Raw genomic sequence first — 20,726 nt, 5'->3', positions numbered from 1 at the left:
AATTTAAGGGGGTCTGAATACTTTCCGTACCCACTGTATAATTATGTCTTATGCTGAAAGATGGCTAGCATGTTTGTAGTAGTCTCTGAGCTATGGAAAGTGTCAAAAATTATAATTGGCCCTAACTTTCACAGCAGGTGACAAAACATCATTATGATTATGTTTAGATTCTTTTTAAGATGTGAATTATATGTTTTCTGTCTCCATTATTCTCAATAACACCTAAATCAATATTTCTCAATATAGTTGTTACTTTTAAAAAAAGAAGAAGTGTATTTAATATGCATGTATTCTCGTCCTATTCAAACATCAGGCATGATGCTAAAATTACCTAGTAATGAGTGTTTGTCTTTTGGCAGCGTAAATGATTAGCACAGACCAACTATGCCAGTCCAATTTAGATACAGAATGGAATGAAGGGACTTTGGTCGCCATTAACGCTAATGACATTCAGGCAATTATATCCAAACCATATCTTTCCCAATTAAAAGGAAAATACTCAACAGGAGCAGGTTCAAAATGCTTTTATCAGAGCCATTTTACAAATGGCCCAACCATGTCAACCATATCCATGTCAACAGTAAATATATTTCTTATTAGACAAATCCATTAGTTGTAGGATCCACAATCTATAAAACTAAAGCCAATGTGTATGAAGCCAGTCTAGGTGCAGATTTGTACCTTAGATCCTCATCTAAAATAACAGAAACCTTTGGTTCCACTGACATTGAATGTACAGTACATCGATTGTATTATTTAAAATAAAGAAGGCAATACCACAGACTGCAGAGAGAAAAGTAACAAAGAAAAAACAGTATAGAACAGTATAGAATACCCAGAAAGATGGGAATGGAAATCAAAGGAATGGTCATCATGAGGAGAAAATGAAAACATTGACTGAGCACATGAAAACTACAAGCACAATAAAGAAAAACCTATATCCCTTATCAAAGCACGTCTGTACACCTTGTAGCTTCTTCAACAATCTGGACCTCACTATCAAAAAGAGGCGAATGTGAGTAAGCAAACAAGTAGTTGCTACTGTGGAAATTGCAGTGTTTCAGATGGCGCCAAATAAAAAAGGAAAAACTTGCGATGAGTGTGAGAAATCCCCCAAGCTTATTAGTGAACATGCTGATCTGGTCCTCACTTTATGTTTTAAACTATGCTAGCTGTATTGTACTCTACCATGACTTCTAAAAGCATACTGCTTTTCCTCTTAAAGAAGCTATAAAGGAAAAGCACTGACGATTATAGCCTTGGGCAGCAAGGGAAAAAAGAAAAATGTAGGTTACTTTAATGAAAGATTTTGGTGTAGCCTTTAGCTGCTATTGTGGGATGTGTCAACCATTATTTTGGCTGAGAAGGATTTTTCCTTCAAGCACTTCCTTTGTTCTAAAGCAGTGGCTTTCAACTGGTGTGCCGCAAGTCTGTAATGATTGGGTCATGGACATCAGAGGAAAACATTCTGAATGCAGATAATAAAATGGAAGTATCTCATTGAGTACAGTATTGATTGAAACATGACATTGGCTTACCAATATTTAAAAGGCAGAAAATATTTCCTGTATCTTTTGTTGTTGACGTCCAACCACATGACCTGTCATAAATTGGCTAATCAACATCATAAATCGGCTTACCAACATTTAAAAGGCAGAAAATACTTTTGTTGTTGATGTACACGCTATGACCCAGACCTACTAGGAATTCATTATTAAACTGTAGTGCTATGGTGTGCGTTCAGTGGATTGTTCTGTTGTTTAACATGCCAATTGTTAAGCTGATGAATCATCTTTCCAATAAATAAATAAATAATAAACATTTGACTAGGCAAAAAATGTTGAATGTTGTGAGTTGTGAAAATTACATGATCTAGGACCTTTATACAGTGTGTGCCAATGTAAAGACTGTAAGTCTATCCATCACAGCCTTAAATTCAATATGGCGTCAACCTGACTAATGTGTGGCTTGCTTATTGCATGGCTTGAAGGAATACTTAATTCTGATTGGTCAGTTGTGAATTTCAGCACACTCATTCAGGCAACTGAAACCAAAACATTTTACGCAATTATGTAAAAATATTTAACACACTCTCATTGCAATTTGTAACTATTTGATGTTTTGGGCGAATTGGTGGCTAATTCATATGATATTATGTGTAGCTTTCTTACAATCTGTTCATGCCCCATGGACAGTTAGGTTTGAACCTTCACAATTGTTTTTTTTTTTCTTAAAATTTGTACAAATTTGTTTTTGTACAAATCCCATCATACGAATTCATATGAAATCTCCACCCAGTAAAATAGTTACATTTTCTTATGAGATTGGTTTGACATTTTAAATGAGTGTTGTTTGTGTTGGAACTAGGGTTGATGAAAGAGACCATTTTGAAAGAGGCCCCGATTTCTCATGACACCGGACTCGCTCTCTTGTTGCATACAAATGCAACTGGCAATAGCTGTGAAAATGAGGAGGACTTCAGTATTAATATCAGGCCTACTGTAGCTAAAGTTGCAGTTTTGCATGCTGTTGCAAGGCCAATTGTTTCATATTGTTTGGACTATTTTAGCAGAAGATTTAAGATACATGCAAAATTGTCATTTAAATTCAGATCAATATTTCATGTCTATGTAGCTACTGTATCTGCTGACTATATGGGGTTATGTAATATCAATAAATGTTAAATGTTTAATTTTAAGAACAATTTTGCTTACTAAGAAAACTAAGAAATCTTTTAAGCTACGGTCTAAAAATGGACGAGAACATCCAACTTGCAGTAACTTCTCGGGACAAATGGCAGCCTATTGCAGGGCTGCATGGGCCACCGATGACACAAACAAGATCTGACCTATGTCATTTTACATCTTGCTCTTTTCATCGACTCTTTTTTTGTGGAGACGTCAAACGCAATAGGCTATTATATAAAACAAAGCGCGTGTTTGCAGGAGGACGCCTTGGGGTTGCAGGGCGCTAAACCCCGGGTGGTCAAAACTCACTCATTTAAATAGTATTGCCGTATCAAGAATAAGCACCCGCTTAACTGCTCCATCACGAGCTACAGGGAACAGGTTGCCTGGGAAACGGCCGCATGGCAACAGGATCAGAGCCGGGGGGTTGTCTGCTGCTAGCTCTGCTCCCGTTTCCCATTTCCTCACTAGATGGTGTGCAAGCCACTGGAGAGTCGACTTCCTCCCGCGGTCAGGTTCCGATCAAAACAAATCTGGGAAATTACACGGAACGCCATTTCTCGGGGTTTTCGCGGAGGATTATTCTATTTTCATCTAGATATTTATATTTTTATTTTTTGATAACGGCGCGGATCGTGCTCCATTCTGCGGTGATGGACATAATGATTGCAGTGCAGGATGCGTGCGTCTCCGGTCAGTGGCTCACCGCTATAATTCTCAGTTTTTGCTGCTTTTTACCATCGTGTTTGCCCGCTGGACAAACTGTGGACTATGCGTCCAGCGAGAGTGTGGTCAGCAGACAGGGAGACACCGCGCTGCTCAGGTAGGAGACTCAAGTCACTGCAGAAGTGTTGAAACTAAACTCGGCTGGCACCTGCATCAGTCGCGCTGCTCTCAGTTTTGTAAACAACGCTCGGCAGATCCCCCAGTGCCGCTCCGTCCCTTTTATTTGGGTCACAAGTCCTGCTGATTCCCATATAGACCAGAACGGTTTGGGACCATGGTGATTTTTCCGACATATTTTCGAGTTTTGGAGATGAACTGGCTCAGTTGTAGATCTTTAAAGTCTAGGGTCCAGACAAGGGGTCTCTATAAGAGGTTGCATAAGGAGCTGGGGAAGGGGGTAGACTTTTGTAAACCCCGCCAAGCGGAACACTTTGCACATTTACAATGAAGTCATTCATTATTCCCACCGTCCGAAAGAGCCCCACGAATGAATGTATGATACTGGGGGGAAAAATTAATAAAGATAGAAAAGTTGCACACGTTTATGTGCGGGATTAATGGGGGGTTGAGTCATGTCAAGTTATGAGTAGTTTATGATAAACGTTATAACAAAATTCCAACCCACCGCGTTTATTGAAACCTTTTTTTTTTTCATGGGTGTGTCTGACGGTGACTGATGCAAGTGACTGATGCTAAGTTTTAATTTTATTTGTTAAGTTTCACAAGTCAATTCTTACCGTTTGCTGCTGGGTGTTATACACTCTAATTTAGATAAAATGTTTTTTTCACAATTTCAGATATTGGCTTATTTCATCCCTGGGGAGCCTATGTAGCTATTTTTCTTCTTTAGAACCGATCCAAACGTTTATATATTGTATCAGGCCACACCTCTTACTGTCAGTGCTGATTAATCGGAAGGATGTTACTGTGAGATTTTCTCCTCTGTTTTATCTCTTCTGTTGTATTATTAACTTGAACACCAACACTTTAACTATAGTGCTGTGCTCTCTAACATATTTAATGGATGTGGTCAAATCATAGATTTGTTTTGCTAATGTACATCCAGTTATTACAGAGGGATTGTATCAGTTGTGTCAGTGTGTGTGTGTGTGTGTGTGTGTGTGTGTATATATATATATATAAATCAGTATATATACATTAATGATATATATCTACAATCAGCTCCTCTTGTATTTTGCTTTATTTGTGGAATTGTGCTGTTTTCAACACAAAATGATCACACATTTAAGCATGTAGTATTGAAGAGAATATTTAGGATTTAAAATGTTAATGACTTCTCAGAGTTTATCTAATCTGTCTTTATCCTTGGCGTTGTTGGTCTCTTGAGCTGAAGAGCATAAATTATGACAAATACTGTGATCTCGCTTAAATGGTTCTTGACTTTGTGCCAGTAAGCCCACGTTTAATATTTGCAATTTGGCTGTAATATATCAACATACTGTATATTACAGATATGATGCCAGTGGTACATCTTAACATTATATTGTTAACATTATCAGATTTTTCTTAAATTTTGTTCAAGAATAACTTCAATATGTTGTGTGCCACAGAGGAGTCTAAATTTTGTGTGGTATCTAACCCTGGATGTTATTATTGGTAATACAGAAAGCTATTAGAAAACCAGGCAGGAACTTAACATTATCTGACATTCACCAGCCATGAGTATCAGAAGGCAAGATGTTATTCTTACAGTAAATATAAAAGATTGTGGTTGGCCTCTCTCATCTTTTTAAGTGGGAGAACTTGCACAATTGGTGGCTGACTAAATACTTTTTTTCCCCACTGTATATATATATATATATACAGTGCTGGGTTGTAACTGATTATATGTAGTCTGGATTACATAATTAGATTACAGAAAAGAAGTAGGCCTACTTGTAATAAGATTTAAAATAAGTAATAGAATATATGTTCTTTCTTTTTTTCCAATTCTTTTCTGTGGCAGTATAATTGTATCATTGCAATATTTTAATAGAATATTCCTAAAGAAGCCCCCTTTCCCAGTTGTGGGGGAGGTCATGAGACTCAGGATAAAATATGCAGAAAAAAATAATCATTGCCACCAGATAATGGTTATATTCAAAGCAATTATACCTGAAGCACTTCTGAAAAAAAAACAGTAGTGCCTTTCAAGTAGATGTAACCTCCCTTCTCCTCAGCTTGTCACTGATTTTCATGGCTTTTGATGAAGCAGGCTCACTAGATACCAGATAAGCTTCTTTGTCCCTCAGGTGCTAGACACCCACTCTACTCTCAAACTGGAGAGCACACGGGCCTGCGCCGTTCACCTTAACAGTAATCCTATCATCAGTCCTCAGCACATTCACTGTTAATATTGAAGACTAATTTGTCATTGGCTCCGTACTATATTGTATTGAATTTCATTTGAGTACAATAAAGTCCTCATTGAGATCATTAGAAACATTTGAACCATTTGTTAATATTTGGCTTAAATGCTTCTAATATTCTATGTACAGCATTAAAAGGAAACTGTGTCTCAATTCATTTATGCAGTGCATTGCCATAGCTGCAGGTTTTTAAATGGAGTCATGTAAGCAAGCCTTAAATTAGTCCCTGTCATTTGCATAATGAATCAATGTGTGTGGATTGCATGTGGCTGTAAATGTTAAGTAGATCCGAGTAATTGGAGGGACTGCATTGGTAATTATTAGTGAATGGAATATAAAGCAGTGAAGCAGATCAATAGCATTTAGGCTTTCTTTCCCCTTCTGAGAACTTAAAGTGACGTATCACTATGCTGGCCAACAAAAAAAAATCAAAAATCGCTTGATGTAAGGCAATGTTGATTGTAGTTTCCCTTGTATAATGGACAAAAGTAATGTTCTAGGTGATTGGGCTCTTTTATGAGGATTATTTATTTAATATAGATTCCTATTTCAGCTACAAAAATGTGTACTGATATGTTTATTTTGATTTTTTTCTCCTGCTATTGGAACCATAAACGTCTCAGAGATAACTACTAGCTTGTTAGTCCATTGTAATTTTCAAAAAAATAGTTTTTTAATTATTTAATTAATTGTGTTTATTACTTAATTGGCTTTGCTTTTATTGCTTTTATTCAAAGCTACTTCCAGTGTATTCAAGGTAAACATTGTCATGTATGTTTGTTTCCTGCAAACTAAACCCATAACTATATAGTTTTTAGCACCACACTTTACCATGTTGATCCCATAAAGCTTCTAAGAGTTCCTGTAGAGTTCAAATGTCTTAGACAGATTAAAAGGTCACGCATTCAAATATTTTAAATATCTGATTGTGTGCTGATAGGCTTCTGCTAGGAGATTTGGCAAGGCTTCACACTGACTGAGTCTGGTAGTTTTCAAATTTTTGAATACCCATTGACCACATTTGGGTTACATAACAGCCCCAGATTTCCGGCTGGATGGTGGTTGCAGTTTGTTAGTGTCTGAATAACACTGGGCAGTATCATGTTGACAACACTAGATCTTTCAGAAACTGTTTTTAAATCTGAAATGAGAGTGTATATGTATAGTATATACTGCATAATCTGTATTACTTGCACTCTAAAAAAAATGTTTGGTTTGCATCAATCTTTTTGATTTATGACAACTTTCAGCCAGCAAACTAGATTGAGTTAGAGAAACTGAATTTGTAGAATAAACACAACTCTGCTCAAAAAATTTTGTTGTTCCAATTAATTGAGTTCTTATTTAACATGTAAATTTAATAAACAAGTAAGATATTACTTCGTTCATTAAACTGATACTATCCATTCCTATGCAAAGCATGCTGGGAACTAGAAATCCACAGCCCAATTTTCAAAGTAATCAAGACAATTTCATTTACTACAATCTAACTTTTTAAAGGGGTCATGAACTGCCTTTTTTAAATTTTGTACTGTTGTTTGAGGTCCACTTTTCAATTGTTATCAAGATTTTTACATCCAAAAACCTCACAATTTAGAAGTAATAGGCTATTTTCTGTCCTGTTTTGATCCCCCTCATCGGAACACACCCTTTGAATAGGTGTGGCAGATTGTTGACTCGGAAGTAAACGCCCACTGGTATGATTGGATAACATGTTTCACAGCCTGCATCCTTCATATATGGATGCTGCTGTGATTTAGATTAAAAACGCATGAATACTCAGTGCATATCAAACGATCTGTAATAACAGACAAAGCAATAGTGACCATGTAAAAAAAAAACTTACTCACTTGTGTCGTGCAACATCACTGTCAGACTCAGATCCAATATATTCTGTACAGCATCGTCTTTTAGTTTCAATATTTCTTAGTTCAATATTCAATAGTGCTTTGTTTGTAAAAAAATCTGATGTGAAAAATGAAGTGAATAGTCTGGAACATTAAAAATAATGTTCATCCACTCTTTCCTAATTTTGGGATTAGAAGGAAGGCAATGCAAAGATGTTTTTCACATCTTGGCACTGCACAGTGTCTTCTTGTCTTCAGAGCCATCTTATCGTTTGGTTTCTGCTTAGACCTTTGTTTGACTCTCTCGTTATTTACACTACATGTGCGAATCGGTGGGCGGGGCTAAACAGGCAGTGATGCAGAAGCAGGTGTTGATCTTCTTCTGCGGAGGTGGTGATTAGCCACACTATTACGTCATAAAGTGGCAGATCCACAACCTGTCCTTTTGGCAGATTGGCTTCAATATAAGCTGTTTTTAGACTAATGAGAAAGCTTTGAGTTCTGAAACTTACAGGATGTTTTTATAGTACAATGACCTCTTATATGTCAAAAGATCAAGAGAATTTTGATTTCTCAGTTCATGACCCCTTTAAATAAATAAAATAACGCGGAATATTACACGCAGTATTAAGTTGACATAATGATTATAATGGCAACAAAACTCATGAAAATAATCTTTGCAACCTAAAACGTCTAATTAAATTAATAAATTAGAATTTTTAACTTGCAAGTTGTGGTAGTAGGTCCCCTGAATTTTCTTTTTAGAGTGTGGATCTTCTGAGATAAAAACATAATTAGCATGTGATTCGAACTAATCAAACGAGCAAAAGTAGATCATGTGATGCCCCATTTATGCCCGCAATGTGATTTTTGTCCTTCGGGACTCATTATGTACAAAAACATCTATTTCACCATTTCAAGCAAAGTTCTACCTAACTAGACTTTAAATGAACTGTCACCCGCAAGCTTGATCAAAACATGAAAATGGAAAACTAATGAGAAATAAACTCGTCTCGAAAGTTGCATGCTTGACAGGTTTATTCAACAGCCTCTGCAATATGAGTGACACCTTACCAGCATGACAGTTCTGGACGTTCATAAATTGAACCAATTCTGGGCAGTTATCAGTGACTAATTTAGCAGACCACAGTCTCAGCGAAGGAATTTGCAAGGTTGTCCAATTAGCGGTGAAAAGTGTTGGGTTGTGAGTGCATGTCAGCAGGGAAGAGAGGGCCAGTGGAGGCGTGTCATCAATCATCTCAACAGCTTTGCCTCTGCATTCTTGGCAGACTTGGAGGCCTTGCTCAGACTGGGAATGCCACACCATCATCACAGACTGTCAGCTGCTAAGATGCCCGTCATTTCTTCCGAACATGTTTTCATATTTTGCATATCTCACTTTGTGCTTAATAGATCACGTAATGTCGCATTTTCCATTTGTCAGAACTAGAGAGGACTGGTATTATGACACAATATTAGCCAATAGGAAGTGAGCTTATGTATGAAATGAAAGCAGTTGCCTCTTGAGAGACGGCAGCGCCTGGTTTCCTTCAAGAACATGAGAGTTTTAATTGCAGCTGTCAAAACCCAACCAACATGAACAATGGCGTTTAATTTGTACCAGCTCACTACTTTTAACTTTTAGATCACTTAACTTTTCTTTGTTGCCAATTCTCTGATGCTTTAAAGGTGTTTTCTAGTTCTAAAAACAGACTCTTTAAAATGCCATTAATGAAATTGTGGTAAAAGCAGAGGACTCAAACTGCAATTATTTAAGTGCTGTGCTGAGCTGAGAATATGTTTTAGTCAGAAGAACAAACCCACACAATTGTTCACACATTGTGGATAGTGCAAAAGGCTTGTGTTATTGTGCCAGTTGGATAGCGCTTGCGTGCAACAAAAATTTATCAGATAATGGAATAGTTCACCCAAAAAAGAAAAGTCTGTCACTCACCCTCATGTCGTTCCAAACTATAAGACTTTTTTCTTCTTCTGTGGAACACCTGTTTTTGTCCATACAATGGAAGTCAATGGGGTCCAAAACAACATTTGATCCCACTGACTTGCATTGTGTGTCGTCTTTTTTGTGTGTAATGCAGAAGAAAAAGAGTGTCATATAGGTTTGGCTCATCATGAGGGTGAGTAAATAATGACCGACATTTATTTTTGAGTGTACTGTCCCTTGTTACGCCTACCAAGGTGTTTGAACTAGTGTTAGATAGCAGAGGCTATCTAGTGCATGTCCATAGGGTGTGTTGCCATGGTTACCATGGCCGGGTGTCATTTTCTGTATCGGGAACACAAGCGCAAAACCAGTGAGAGTCTGTAATATACATTATGTTGCTCACTGTTTTTTAAAGACATCTTAGCATGGACGCATTTTAACGGATCTTCTGTTGATTCAACCTCCCTTCTCTGCAGCATTTCAATTTTCCCCCATTGCAGCATCACAGCACCTATCATAGTCCCTTTAAAGAAAATGGTCCCCCCTGTCGACTCTTATCTAGTATTGAAATGCTCTGCAATTGTTTCTCTATTTGAATGTCAGCATGGTGGAATATTTTCCACTCTTCTCTGGCACTATGCTGTTACAGCGTAGCCGAGTTGTTGTTGAAATGCTTTTGTATGTGAACGCATTAATGTTTTAATCACACTGATTACATTTTAGTGTTGCTAATCCCTTTGCTCTGTAGCTGTATCTGATTAAAGCGTTCTCACATGCACTAGTTACTCGATGAATGTTTTCAAATCTCAGTTATGAATCAAAGACTTTTGTGGGACGGACGTTAAGCCGGGCGTAATCTCTGCCAAATGGTCTCGCATACCCAAGGAGGTTCAGTCCCTGCCAAAAGTGCAGCGAATGTGAGGGAAGAACACTCATTAAATTTCCTTATTCATCTACCCTCCATCGCAGTCAAATTAAGGCATCTTAAAATACACGCCTTCATGTTATACATCTTCTTCTTGCTATAAACGGCAACACATATCTTCTGTTTGTAGTTTATGTCATGATCCATCAGCGAGGCTGATTTTTCTGACAGTTAGCACCTTCAATACTGGCATGGAAACCACAAAGAACGAGTTTCCTTCACTCGCTACGTCTTCTTTTGAAGTGCTGAGATGATACCTCCCAGCGCAAAGAAAACATTGGGTGAAGAGTTTTCAAATCTCAGTTATGAATCAAATACCTTTATGGGACGGACGTTAAGCTGGGCGTAATCTCTGCCAAATGGTCTCGCATACCCAAGGAGGTTCAGTCCCTGCCAAAAATGCAGCGAATGTGAGGGAAGAACACTCATTAAATTTCCTTATTCATCTACCCTCCATCGCAGTCAAATTAAGGCATCTTAAAATACACGCCTTCATGTTATACATCTTCTTCTTGCTATAAACGGCAACACATATCTTCTGTTTGTAGTTTATGTCATGATCCATCAGCGAGGCTGATTTTTCTGACAGTTAGCACCTTCAATACTGGCATGGAAACCACAAAGAACGAGTTTCCTTCACTCGCTGCGTCTTCTTTTGAAGTGCTGAGATGATACCTCCCAGCGCAAAGAAAACATTGGGTGAAGGATCGAGTTTTTCTATAGCCTAGTTCTTCCACTACATTAGGTGGCAAAGAGTGTGCTGGCTTGCCAGAAATATGTCACTTAAGGAAGGCAGTGAGCAGAATTAGGTCATGCAAAATATGGCAGGGTCCCAGCGGGCCCTCACACATATAATTTATCCAGTATTTGTTGTAGGAATTAGAATTGAAGTTGTGAGACACTTGCCCATCTCTGCTGATTTATTCACATACTGTTCATCTCAACAGGGTTTGAGTTTTAGTACAAGTTCACATATGTCATGTTCGATTCAATTCAGTGGTATTTGTGTGGCACTTGTCATAATTCAAATCATTCCAAAGCAGCTTTACAAAGAATTCAATTCAAATCATCCTGGACGGAACCAATTGTGTATAATTATCATAATGATAGCTTTTATAATAGCTTTTTGGGGTATAATTATAAGGCCTAATAGAGTGGCATCAAAGTATTTAGCTGCATATATGGAACAAACTGATGCATCTCTTCCACTTTCACAGTGCGACACTCTGCCAGTTTTAACCCAATATCAGAGAGAAAAAGAAAAGCTGCACCTTCTAAAAGCAGAAAATACTGCCTAGTTGAACACACTTGAAATCTGATGACAGACTGGAGCTACAAGAAAATGACAAAAAGACAGATTTCATGCTCCTCACTAGCTAGAATATATATGTTGTTTATGTTATTGAGAAGCCTAAATCTTTTTATTTTAGTGTGCAAGTAATAGCACAGATGTCAACCATAATTTTTTATATTATTAATTTCTTTATAGTATTATTTTATATTATTAACAGGGCTAGGCCCTATTCATATTTTTAACCCTTTGAGTATATGTACCTTGTCATTATATATTTGCTCTGAAATGGCTTAACCCTCTCTAGTAAATCACTCATATTTGCGAGAAAAAAAAAAGTGGCTAAATATTGTTTGTCTGTAGCTGCTGCTGGCTAATAAATTGTTAGATTTCACACTCCACTGATTTATTGGCTTATAATAAGTTTAGCTAAGACCACTTTACAGTAGAACACTCTGACACAGCATTTGACAGGAAAGAATACACAAGCTCATTAATGAGGGTGTGAAAAGAGCTGTGGAACATGTAAATAAAGCGAAAGTACATCACATAGACTGCAGACAGTTGTGTTTTCCCTCTCCATCTTTACAAGGACATGCTTTTTTGGGCGTTAAATAATGGCGCAAATACCAGTAAATTGACTACCTCAAACCTTAGTAAATCAGCTTGCGTTATTCAATTAAACACTCTTCTCCAATAAATGTTGTGTCTGAAAGGGAAACTCCTACACATGCATATGCAGTAAGGTTAAAAAAATAACTGTGTCCATGCCTTTTCATCGCTCATGTTTCACTGTTTTTAGTATTAGCATTTTTAGTATTATTACATTAGGATTAATATTCACTGCTTTTAGTATTAGCATTTTAAGTATTATTATTTTAGGATTAATATTCACTGCTTTTAGTATTAGCATTTTTAGTATTATTACATTAGGATTAATATTCACTGCTTTTAGTATTAGCATTTTAAGTATTATTATTTTAGGATTATTGTTAGTCAAGTCTGGCAAGTAAACTAAAATATAGTTACTAGCTAATGGTGATTCTATTGCCAATTTGTGTGTAGGGGGTTGCTTAAACGTATTTATTTCAGTCAGATTTCGTTGCCTAATGTATTCAAAATGTTTTAGGAACTAAATGGTTAAAAGTCTAGCGATTGTGCATTGCTTGTGTGGAATGCAAGTTAACACAAGGAAGAATTATGATTATTTCATATGCACCAACAGTCATTAGTTATTGCTAAAACATTATAAAACATGAAAAATACCACACGGGAACTTTTTTTTAGTGGTTCTGCTAACAAATCATTTAATTAATTTTTTTTTTACTTTTAATGCCGATTAAAAGTGCATTAAAATCATTGCAGTATTCACAATTGGTTGGATGGGTTGATAGTACTATGCAGTATGTCCCCATCATATATGCCTGTGTCTTAATATAATTAAAATATACTTAAATATTAAAAGTTTATTAAAAAATTATTTCTCATTTATCTGAATTCCATTTCTTTAATAGCTTTTATGAATCCTTTTCTATGAAGTTGTTATTTCCATCCTTTTATGCATCCTGTTAATTGTTTCTGTTAACTATTAAGATATAGTTAATACAGTTTAAGTGGCTGAGCTATTTATGAAAGTCTGGTATACAATTTTATAGAAATACTCACTAAAATTGTTACACAATTCAGTCTTCTGTCCCCCCCAAATATATACAATACTCCACCCAGCCCTGATGATTAGAGAGAATAGGATCTCACCATGAAATTAACAGTAATTGGAATAATACATTTGTCTGGCATAAAACCAAACTCAGCCGAAATGCCTTCAGGCAAATAGCAACAATCATGATTTATTGAGAAATAGTAACATATAATTGATGATTGATGATAAATGATTTTAGCAAAATTTAGATTTAATGAAAATATGGCTCACCATGATGCGCTGCTCCCTGACTTACATATAAAATAAATAAAACACAGAATGCACAATTAGAATCAAGTCAAACTGTAAGTTAAGGCATATTCAGAACAGTCACGTTGACATGAAAGTATCATTATTATCCTACAAAAGCTTCTTAGGTGAGCAGAATCCAAACATGATATAAATCCAAATGGAAACTTTAAATTTGTCCTTTGAGAGGTAACACTGTAATAACCATAACTATTAGCTGTCTGATGGTTTGGACTGGGGCACAGATGGCTAGGGGAGGCTGAGATCCCTAGTGGATTATTTGATGTATTTTTGCCGGTTTTGAATGGGTAATTTTGACACAGGAGATACAGTGTTCATTTGAAATAGCAGATGTTGAGATAATATTGTGCATGCATGTGAGAGTATGTGTATGTGTGTGCAAGAGATGGAGGTAAATGGTAGTTAGCTGCAACATAATGTGCATTTTGGTTCATTTATTAAAACAGTTAAAAAAAACTCTGTCCTTTTAGAAATCACGACCTATGTGCACCAAAGCAGCATTTTAATAGCTTTCCCACATTCAGTCATCTTTATTAGTTTTGGCCATTGTTTGGCATTTGGCAGCCAATAGCTTCAGTTTCCATGTCCACGTATGTCCAGATGTAATTATCATAATTTCTCAGTTCTCATTGCTAAAGGCACTTATGGGAATGTCGCCAGTTGGTTTTCAACACAGTAGAGACAATATTATAGCTTGGCTTTGACATGTAATCTGGTGTTGAGAACTTGTGGCACATTGTGAGTCAAGATTTGTTGGCTGGGATCGACTTAATCTTATTTTAATCCTTGGTCTTCACAAAAGAGTAACTCTCTTGCTTTATCTCTTTGGCACACATAAAATCAACAGTGGGGTCAACATCATGCAGGCACATATGTCTTATGAAAGAAAAAAATAGATAAAAAAAATAGTGGGGAAAAAATGCTCCTTTGGGGTTTGAAGAAGATGCTGCAATCCCAGTGACATTCTGTTCTCAGATCTCTCTGATGTTCGGTTTAAATGTCTTCTGTTATAAGATTTGCACTAGTAATGCAATTTTCATGTATATAGTATGTAGGTATTCTTCTGATGTTGAAGTCAACATGAAATCAAAATTGACCCTATTTACTTGTTCCTGTTCTTATTCTGAGTGATTCATCTTTGCATGCTGTTGTCTTTCTAATCTTTAATCAAAATGTAATAGCTTGCCCTGTCTCTGAAACGACTTCTCATTTTGCCCAGCATCGTCGTGATCAGTGGGGGAAAAAAGCCAAACATGCTTAAAATACTGTCTGCTGCTAGCTGCAGCCACTGTATGGAACTAGCGTAGCGAACACAGAGAAGGCTGGAAGGTGCATTTTCAGCTGTTTCCTTCCCAAAACCCTGTTCCCTATTCCCATTCCCAAACTACCCTGGTTGTGTGCCTGCTGGCTTGAATTGTTCTGCTTTGAAGAAGGAAGAATATCTGTGAGGTTGCAGTTCAGTTTGAGGCATTTCACTCCTGAATGCTGCCTCAATTTGATCATAAAATGGGGTTTGCAGGCATTTTTCAAGTATTAAAAGGTTTTAGTAAAAAAATATGTAGATAGATATTGCTGTTTACTATTTCATTCCTAGTGTGTGTTACATGTAATATTGTGAAATATTATTACAATTTAAAATAGCTGTTCTATTTTAATATATTAAAATGTAATTTATTCCAGTGATGGGCTGGCAAAGCTGAATTATCAGCAGATTTGGTCCTCAAGGAACATTTCTTATTATCAATTTTTTTGTGGAAGCGGTCATACGTTTTTCCTAAGATTCTTTGGTTAAAGAAAGTTATAAAGATTTATTTGAAATAAAAACATTATAAATGTCTTTGCTGTGACATTTGATCAATTTAATGCATGCTTGGTGAATAAAAGTATTAATTTCTGTCAAAAAAAAAAACTTACCCCAGACATTTCAACAAAAAAGAACAGGGGGGAAAAAACATCATTGCTGTATATGTATATATATATATATAGTTCACCACACTCATTTTCTATAGGGTTCAGGTCAGGGAACTGGAATGGCCATAGCAGAAGCTTGGTTTTGTGCCCAGTGACCCATTTTTGTGTTGTTTTTAAGGTTTGTTTTTGGATTATTGTCCGGTTGGAAGATCCAAACATGGCCCATTATAAGATTTCTAACAGAGTCAGTCACTTTTTTTTTTTTTTTATCTGTTGGTATTTGATAGAATCAAAGATGTCATGTATCTAAACAAGATGTCCAGGACCTCCAGCAGAAATATAGGCCCACAACATTAAAAAAACAGCAGTATATTTCATTGTACACATGGGGTACTTTTTATCCCTGTGTGCACCAAACCCATCTTAAGTGTTTGTTGCTAAAAAGCTAATTTTTTAGTTACATCTGACCATAGAAGCCAGTCCCATTTGAAGTTCCAGTCGTGTCTGACAACAGAATATGCTGGGAATTGTTTTTGGATGAGAGCATTTTCTTTTCTTGATTTTTTTCTTCTTGAAACCCTCCCAAACATGTGGTGTAGGTGCTGTTTGATTTTATTTTTTTTAAAGGTTTTCTGACCCTGAGACTCAACTATTTTCTGCAATTCTCCAGCTGTGGTCCTTGGAGAGTCTTTAGCCACTCAAACTCTCCTCCTCACCGTGCATTAGGATGATGTAGACACACGGCCTCTTTCAGGCAGATTTGTAACATTTTCTGTTGATTGGAAATTCTTAATTATTGCCATGATGGTGGAAATGGGAATTTTCACTGCTCTAGCTCTTTTCTTAAAGTCACTTTCTAATTTGTGAAGCTCGATTGTCTTTTGCTGCACATCAGAAATATATTCTTTGGTTTTTCTCATTGTGATGGATGATTAAGGGAATTTGGCCTTTGTTTTCCCTCCTATTTATATTCTTGTGAAACAGGAAGCCATGGCTTGATAATTTAACAGGATGCATCTGTGGGGCATCTTCAAACAGAAGGTGGAGCACAAGGTCTCTAACATCCACCAGCTCCATGATGTTGTCATGGAGGAGTGGAAGAGGACTCCAGTGGCAACCTGTGAAGCTCTGGTGAACTCCATGCCCAAGAGGGTTAAGGCAGTGCTGGAAAATATTGACACTTTGGGCCCAATTTGGACATTTTCATTTAGGGGTGTACTCACTTTTGTGGCCAGCGGTTTAGACATTAATGGCTGTGTGTTGAGTTATTTTGAGGGGACAGCAAATTTACTGCAAATTTATATATATATATTAGGAGTGGAACGGTTCGCGAAAAAAAATCGAACCGTACGGTTCTCCGCACACGGTTCGGCACGCGCTAGGACCGTGGTTCAGCTTAAATCTGTCAACGCATCTGTAATATGGTTTGCTATAAATAGCATGTAAAACAAACAGGGCTCGGCTAATATATGTTTCTGTTGATGGATGCGCATTCTGGCTTCCCAATACATTACAACAACAGCGATGAAAAAAAAAACGTGGACAAACCATTCACTCTTGTTCAATGTGAATGCTGTATGCTGGAATATGAGCATTTATTCCGTCATCACCCAGGTGCTGATAGTGCGCACACACAGGTGAGACCTGAACAGCACACGTTGATATCTGTTTAAGCTAAATTCGTTTAAGCTTTGCCATTTTAAACATTTAAAAGCCAGAGGATGTGAGCTTGCGCGCGCACGCAGTGAGAAAATGTGTGCGTGCGCTCAGCCGAAGCGTGCAAACCCATGCCTCAGATCGCGCGCAAATATTAAGCTTTCCTTGAAGTATTGTTTAAATGAACAAATTCACACAAAAATTATGTCAAAATACCCGTCTTGGTAAGTATCCTATAGCAGACATAGCCACCTGAACGTACTGTATCAGTGCACTGGATCAGAGCATTCTCTTAAAGTGACAGCACTTTCTTAATATTAATCAAACAGCAACAACAAAGAAATCGCTCACTGCTCTTAATTGAATAGCTTTTGTAACTTTAATAAAAATGAATCTTTAATTTATACAGTCAAATATGCAATGGTGTTTTACATTTCATTACTTTATTCAATTTCTGTACCAAAAAACTAATGTTAGACCTACTTAAAAAAAAACTGAAAATCACAGTTTATTTTATTTGTATCTTTACTCTATTGTATTTATTTGTTCTGTTGCTTGTAGTTAGATTATTCTTATTTTCTTTCTTTTTGTTTGACAGTATAGTTTTTGCCTAAACATAGCACATACCGAACCATACCAAAACCGTGACTTTAAAACCATGATACAAACCGAACCGTGAGTAAGTTGAACTGTTCCACCCCTAATATACAGTGGGTACGGAAAGTATTCAGACCCCCTTAAATTTTTCACTCTTTGTTATATTGCAGCCATTTGCTAAAATCATTTAAGTTAATTGTTTCCTCATTAATGTACACACAGCACCCCATATTGACAGAAAAACACAGAATTGTTGACATTTTTGCAGATTTATTAAAAAAGAAAAACTGAAATATCACATGGTCATAAGTATTCAGACCCTTTGCTCAGTATTTAGTAGAAGCACCCTTTTGATCTAATACAGCCATGAGTCTTTTTGGGAAAGATGCAACAAGTTTTTCACACCTGGATTTGGGGATCCTCTGCCATTCCTCCTTGCAGATCCTCTCCAGTTCTGTCAGGTTGGATGGTAAACGTTGGTGGACAGCCATTTTTAGGTCTCTCCAGAGATGCTCAATTGGGTTTAAGTCAGGGCTCTGGCTGGGCCATTCAAGAACAGTCACAGAGTTGTTGTGAAGCCACTCCTTCGTTAGTTATGGTTAGTTATTCATATTTCACATGAGCTGATTCGTTACACAGTCGTCCTGTCCCTGCAGCTGAAAAACACCCCCACAACATGATGCTGCCACCACCATGCTTCAATGTTGGGACTGTATTGGACAGGTGATGAGCAGTGCCTGGTTTTCTCCACACATACCGCTTAGAATTAAGGCCAAAAAGTTCTATCTGGGTCTCATCAGACCAGAGAATCTTATTTCTCACCATCTCACAACTCCATGCGGGCTTTCATGTGTCTTGCACTGAGGAGAGGCTTCCGTCGGGCCACTCTGCCATAAAGCCCCGACTGGTGGAGGGCTGCAATGATGGTTGACTTTCTACAACTTTCTCCCAACTCCCGACTGCATCTCTGGATCTCAGCCACAGTGATCTTTGGGTTCTTCTTTACCTCTCTCACCAAGGCTCTTCTCCCCCGATAGCTCAGTTTGGCCAGACGGCCAGCTCTAGGAAGGGTTCTGGTCATCCCAAACGTCTTCCATTTAAGGAATGGAGGCCACTGTGCTCTTGGGAACCTTAAGTGCAGCAGAAATTTTTTTGTAACCTTGGCCAGATCTGTGCCTTGCCACAATTCTGTCTCTGAGCTCTTCAGGCAGTTCCTTTGACCTCATAATTCTCATTTGCTCTGACATGCACTGTGAGCTGTAAGGTCTTATATAGACAGGTGTGTGGCTTTCCAAATCAAGTCCAATCAGTATAATCAAACACAGATGGACTCAAATGAAGGTGTAGAACCATCTCAAGGATGATCAGAAGAAATAGACAGCACTTGAGTTAAATATATGAGTGTCACAGCAAAGGGTCGGAATACTTAGGACCATGTGATATTTCAGTTTTTCTTTTTTAATAAATCTGCAAAAATGTCAACAATTCTGTGTTTTTCTGTCAATATGGGGTGCTGTGTGTACATTAATGAGGAAAAAAAATTAACTTAAATGATTTTAGCAAATGGCTACAATATAACAAAGAGTGAAAAATTTAAGGGGGTCTGAATACTTTCCGTACCCACTGTATATAAAAAATTTTTTTCATGTTTTATCATATAGCACCTCAAGTACTTGTATTGGAAAAGAAAACTTTTTTCAGAAGACAGAAATACTAAGAAAAATATAGTTTTTTTTCTCTTTTTTTTTGCAGATGCTGCTTCTTGTGATGCTGCTTTAAAATGAGTCTAGAAGAAGATTATATTCCCTAATATTTAGTTTTAAAAGTGTCTTAAAAAGATTCCTGCAAATCTTTGAATTTTACTTTCTTGCAACATACTATTTCACTTGAAATCAATAGATTTACAGCATTCTCTGACGCAGTATAAACTATAGTATATAGAGGCCTTTACCCCAAGGTTTTTACTTTTACGTCAGAGTTGCTTTACATCAGGTCTACCAGTGCACCTCTCCTGTCTCTGTTACTGGAGATGGCTCCAAGTCAAACTTTCCCAAGCAGTGTGGTCAATTGTGGGATACTCCATCATTAAAAACAGATTAACATTAATTTGGTGACTCTTTTACGATGGCAACGTGTGGAATTCGACTTGGACCAGCACTTTACACGCTCTTAAAGCAATCAAGCTCTCTCCGCTCCTGGAGAAAGAGTGCTTCTCTTTTAGCAGAGAGTCTGTGTCTGAATACAGGCCACTGGAGGTTGGTCTGGATAACTCACTCTTGAATGGACCTTGACGTTTTTATACTCACCCTTAAAACATAATCTCCCAGAGCTAAATGCAGTCTTTCAGGTAAAACGCTTCACAGAATTCAATCTTTCCTTCTGTCCACGCAGACGTCTGTCCACTCATGAGTTATACGACAGTCCCATTAAATGAACGAGTGTGAGGAGATGAGTAAACCTATAAATAATAAATAAATAAATAAATAATATATATGAGTGTCACAGCTTGTGCAGACTGTATACATTAGTAATATATATTAGACATATGGATGTACACTACTATACCTGTCACGAATCCGGTCCACGAACTTTCCTATTCATTGACTCTCGCACTACACACTGTTGCACATCACCCCGGACTACATTTCCCATCATGCATTGCACTGATTGCACTCAGCACGAATTGCACACACCTGTTTACACTGATTGCACCCAGCTGTTTCATATCACTCCCTCACTATTTAACACGCACTCTGATCACTTCCCTCTGCCGAGTATTGTTCCGCATTTATCACTCCCCTAG

The 20,726-nt window shown here is 37.3% G+C and overlaps 1 protein-coding gene across 3 annotated transcripts in view; it reads left to right on the top strand.

The window, feature by feature from the left end:
- Positions 1 to 3,127: 3,127 nt before the first annotated feature.
- LOC107582736 (neuronal growth regulator 1-like) overlaps positions 3,128 to 20,726 on the top strand; it is a 144,258-nt gene continuing 126,659 nt past the window's right edge. Inside the window, exon 1 of one of the 3 annotated variants that reach the window (XM_016268693.1) lies at positions 3,128 to 3,510. In XM_016268693.1, the coding sequence (XP_016124179.1) occupies positions 3,341 to 3,510 (170 nt within the window). In that variant the 5' untranslated portion in view covers positions 3,128 to 3,340. The remainder of the gene's footprint in view (positions 3,511 to 20,726) is intronic. The other 2 variants (XM_016268694.1, XM_016268695.1) reach the window with 2 other exon arrangements.

Source organism: Sinocyclocheilus grahami, unplaced genomic scaffold (genome assembly GCF_001515645.1).
Source record: "Sinocyclocheilus grahami isolate Dianchi unplaced genomic scaffold, SAMN03320097.WGS_v1.1 scaffold47.1, whole genome shotgun sequence".
NCBI classification, from domain to species: domain Eukaryota; kingdom Metazoa; phylum Chordata; class Actinopteri; order Cypriniformes; family Cyprinidae; genus Sinocyclocheilus; species Sinocyclocheilus grahami.
This window is presented reverse-complemented; position numbering and strand designations above follow the sequence as displayed.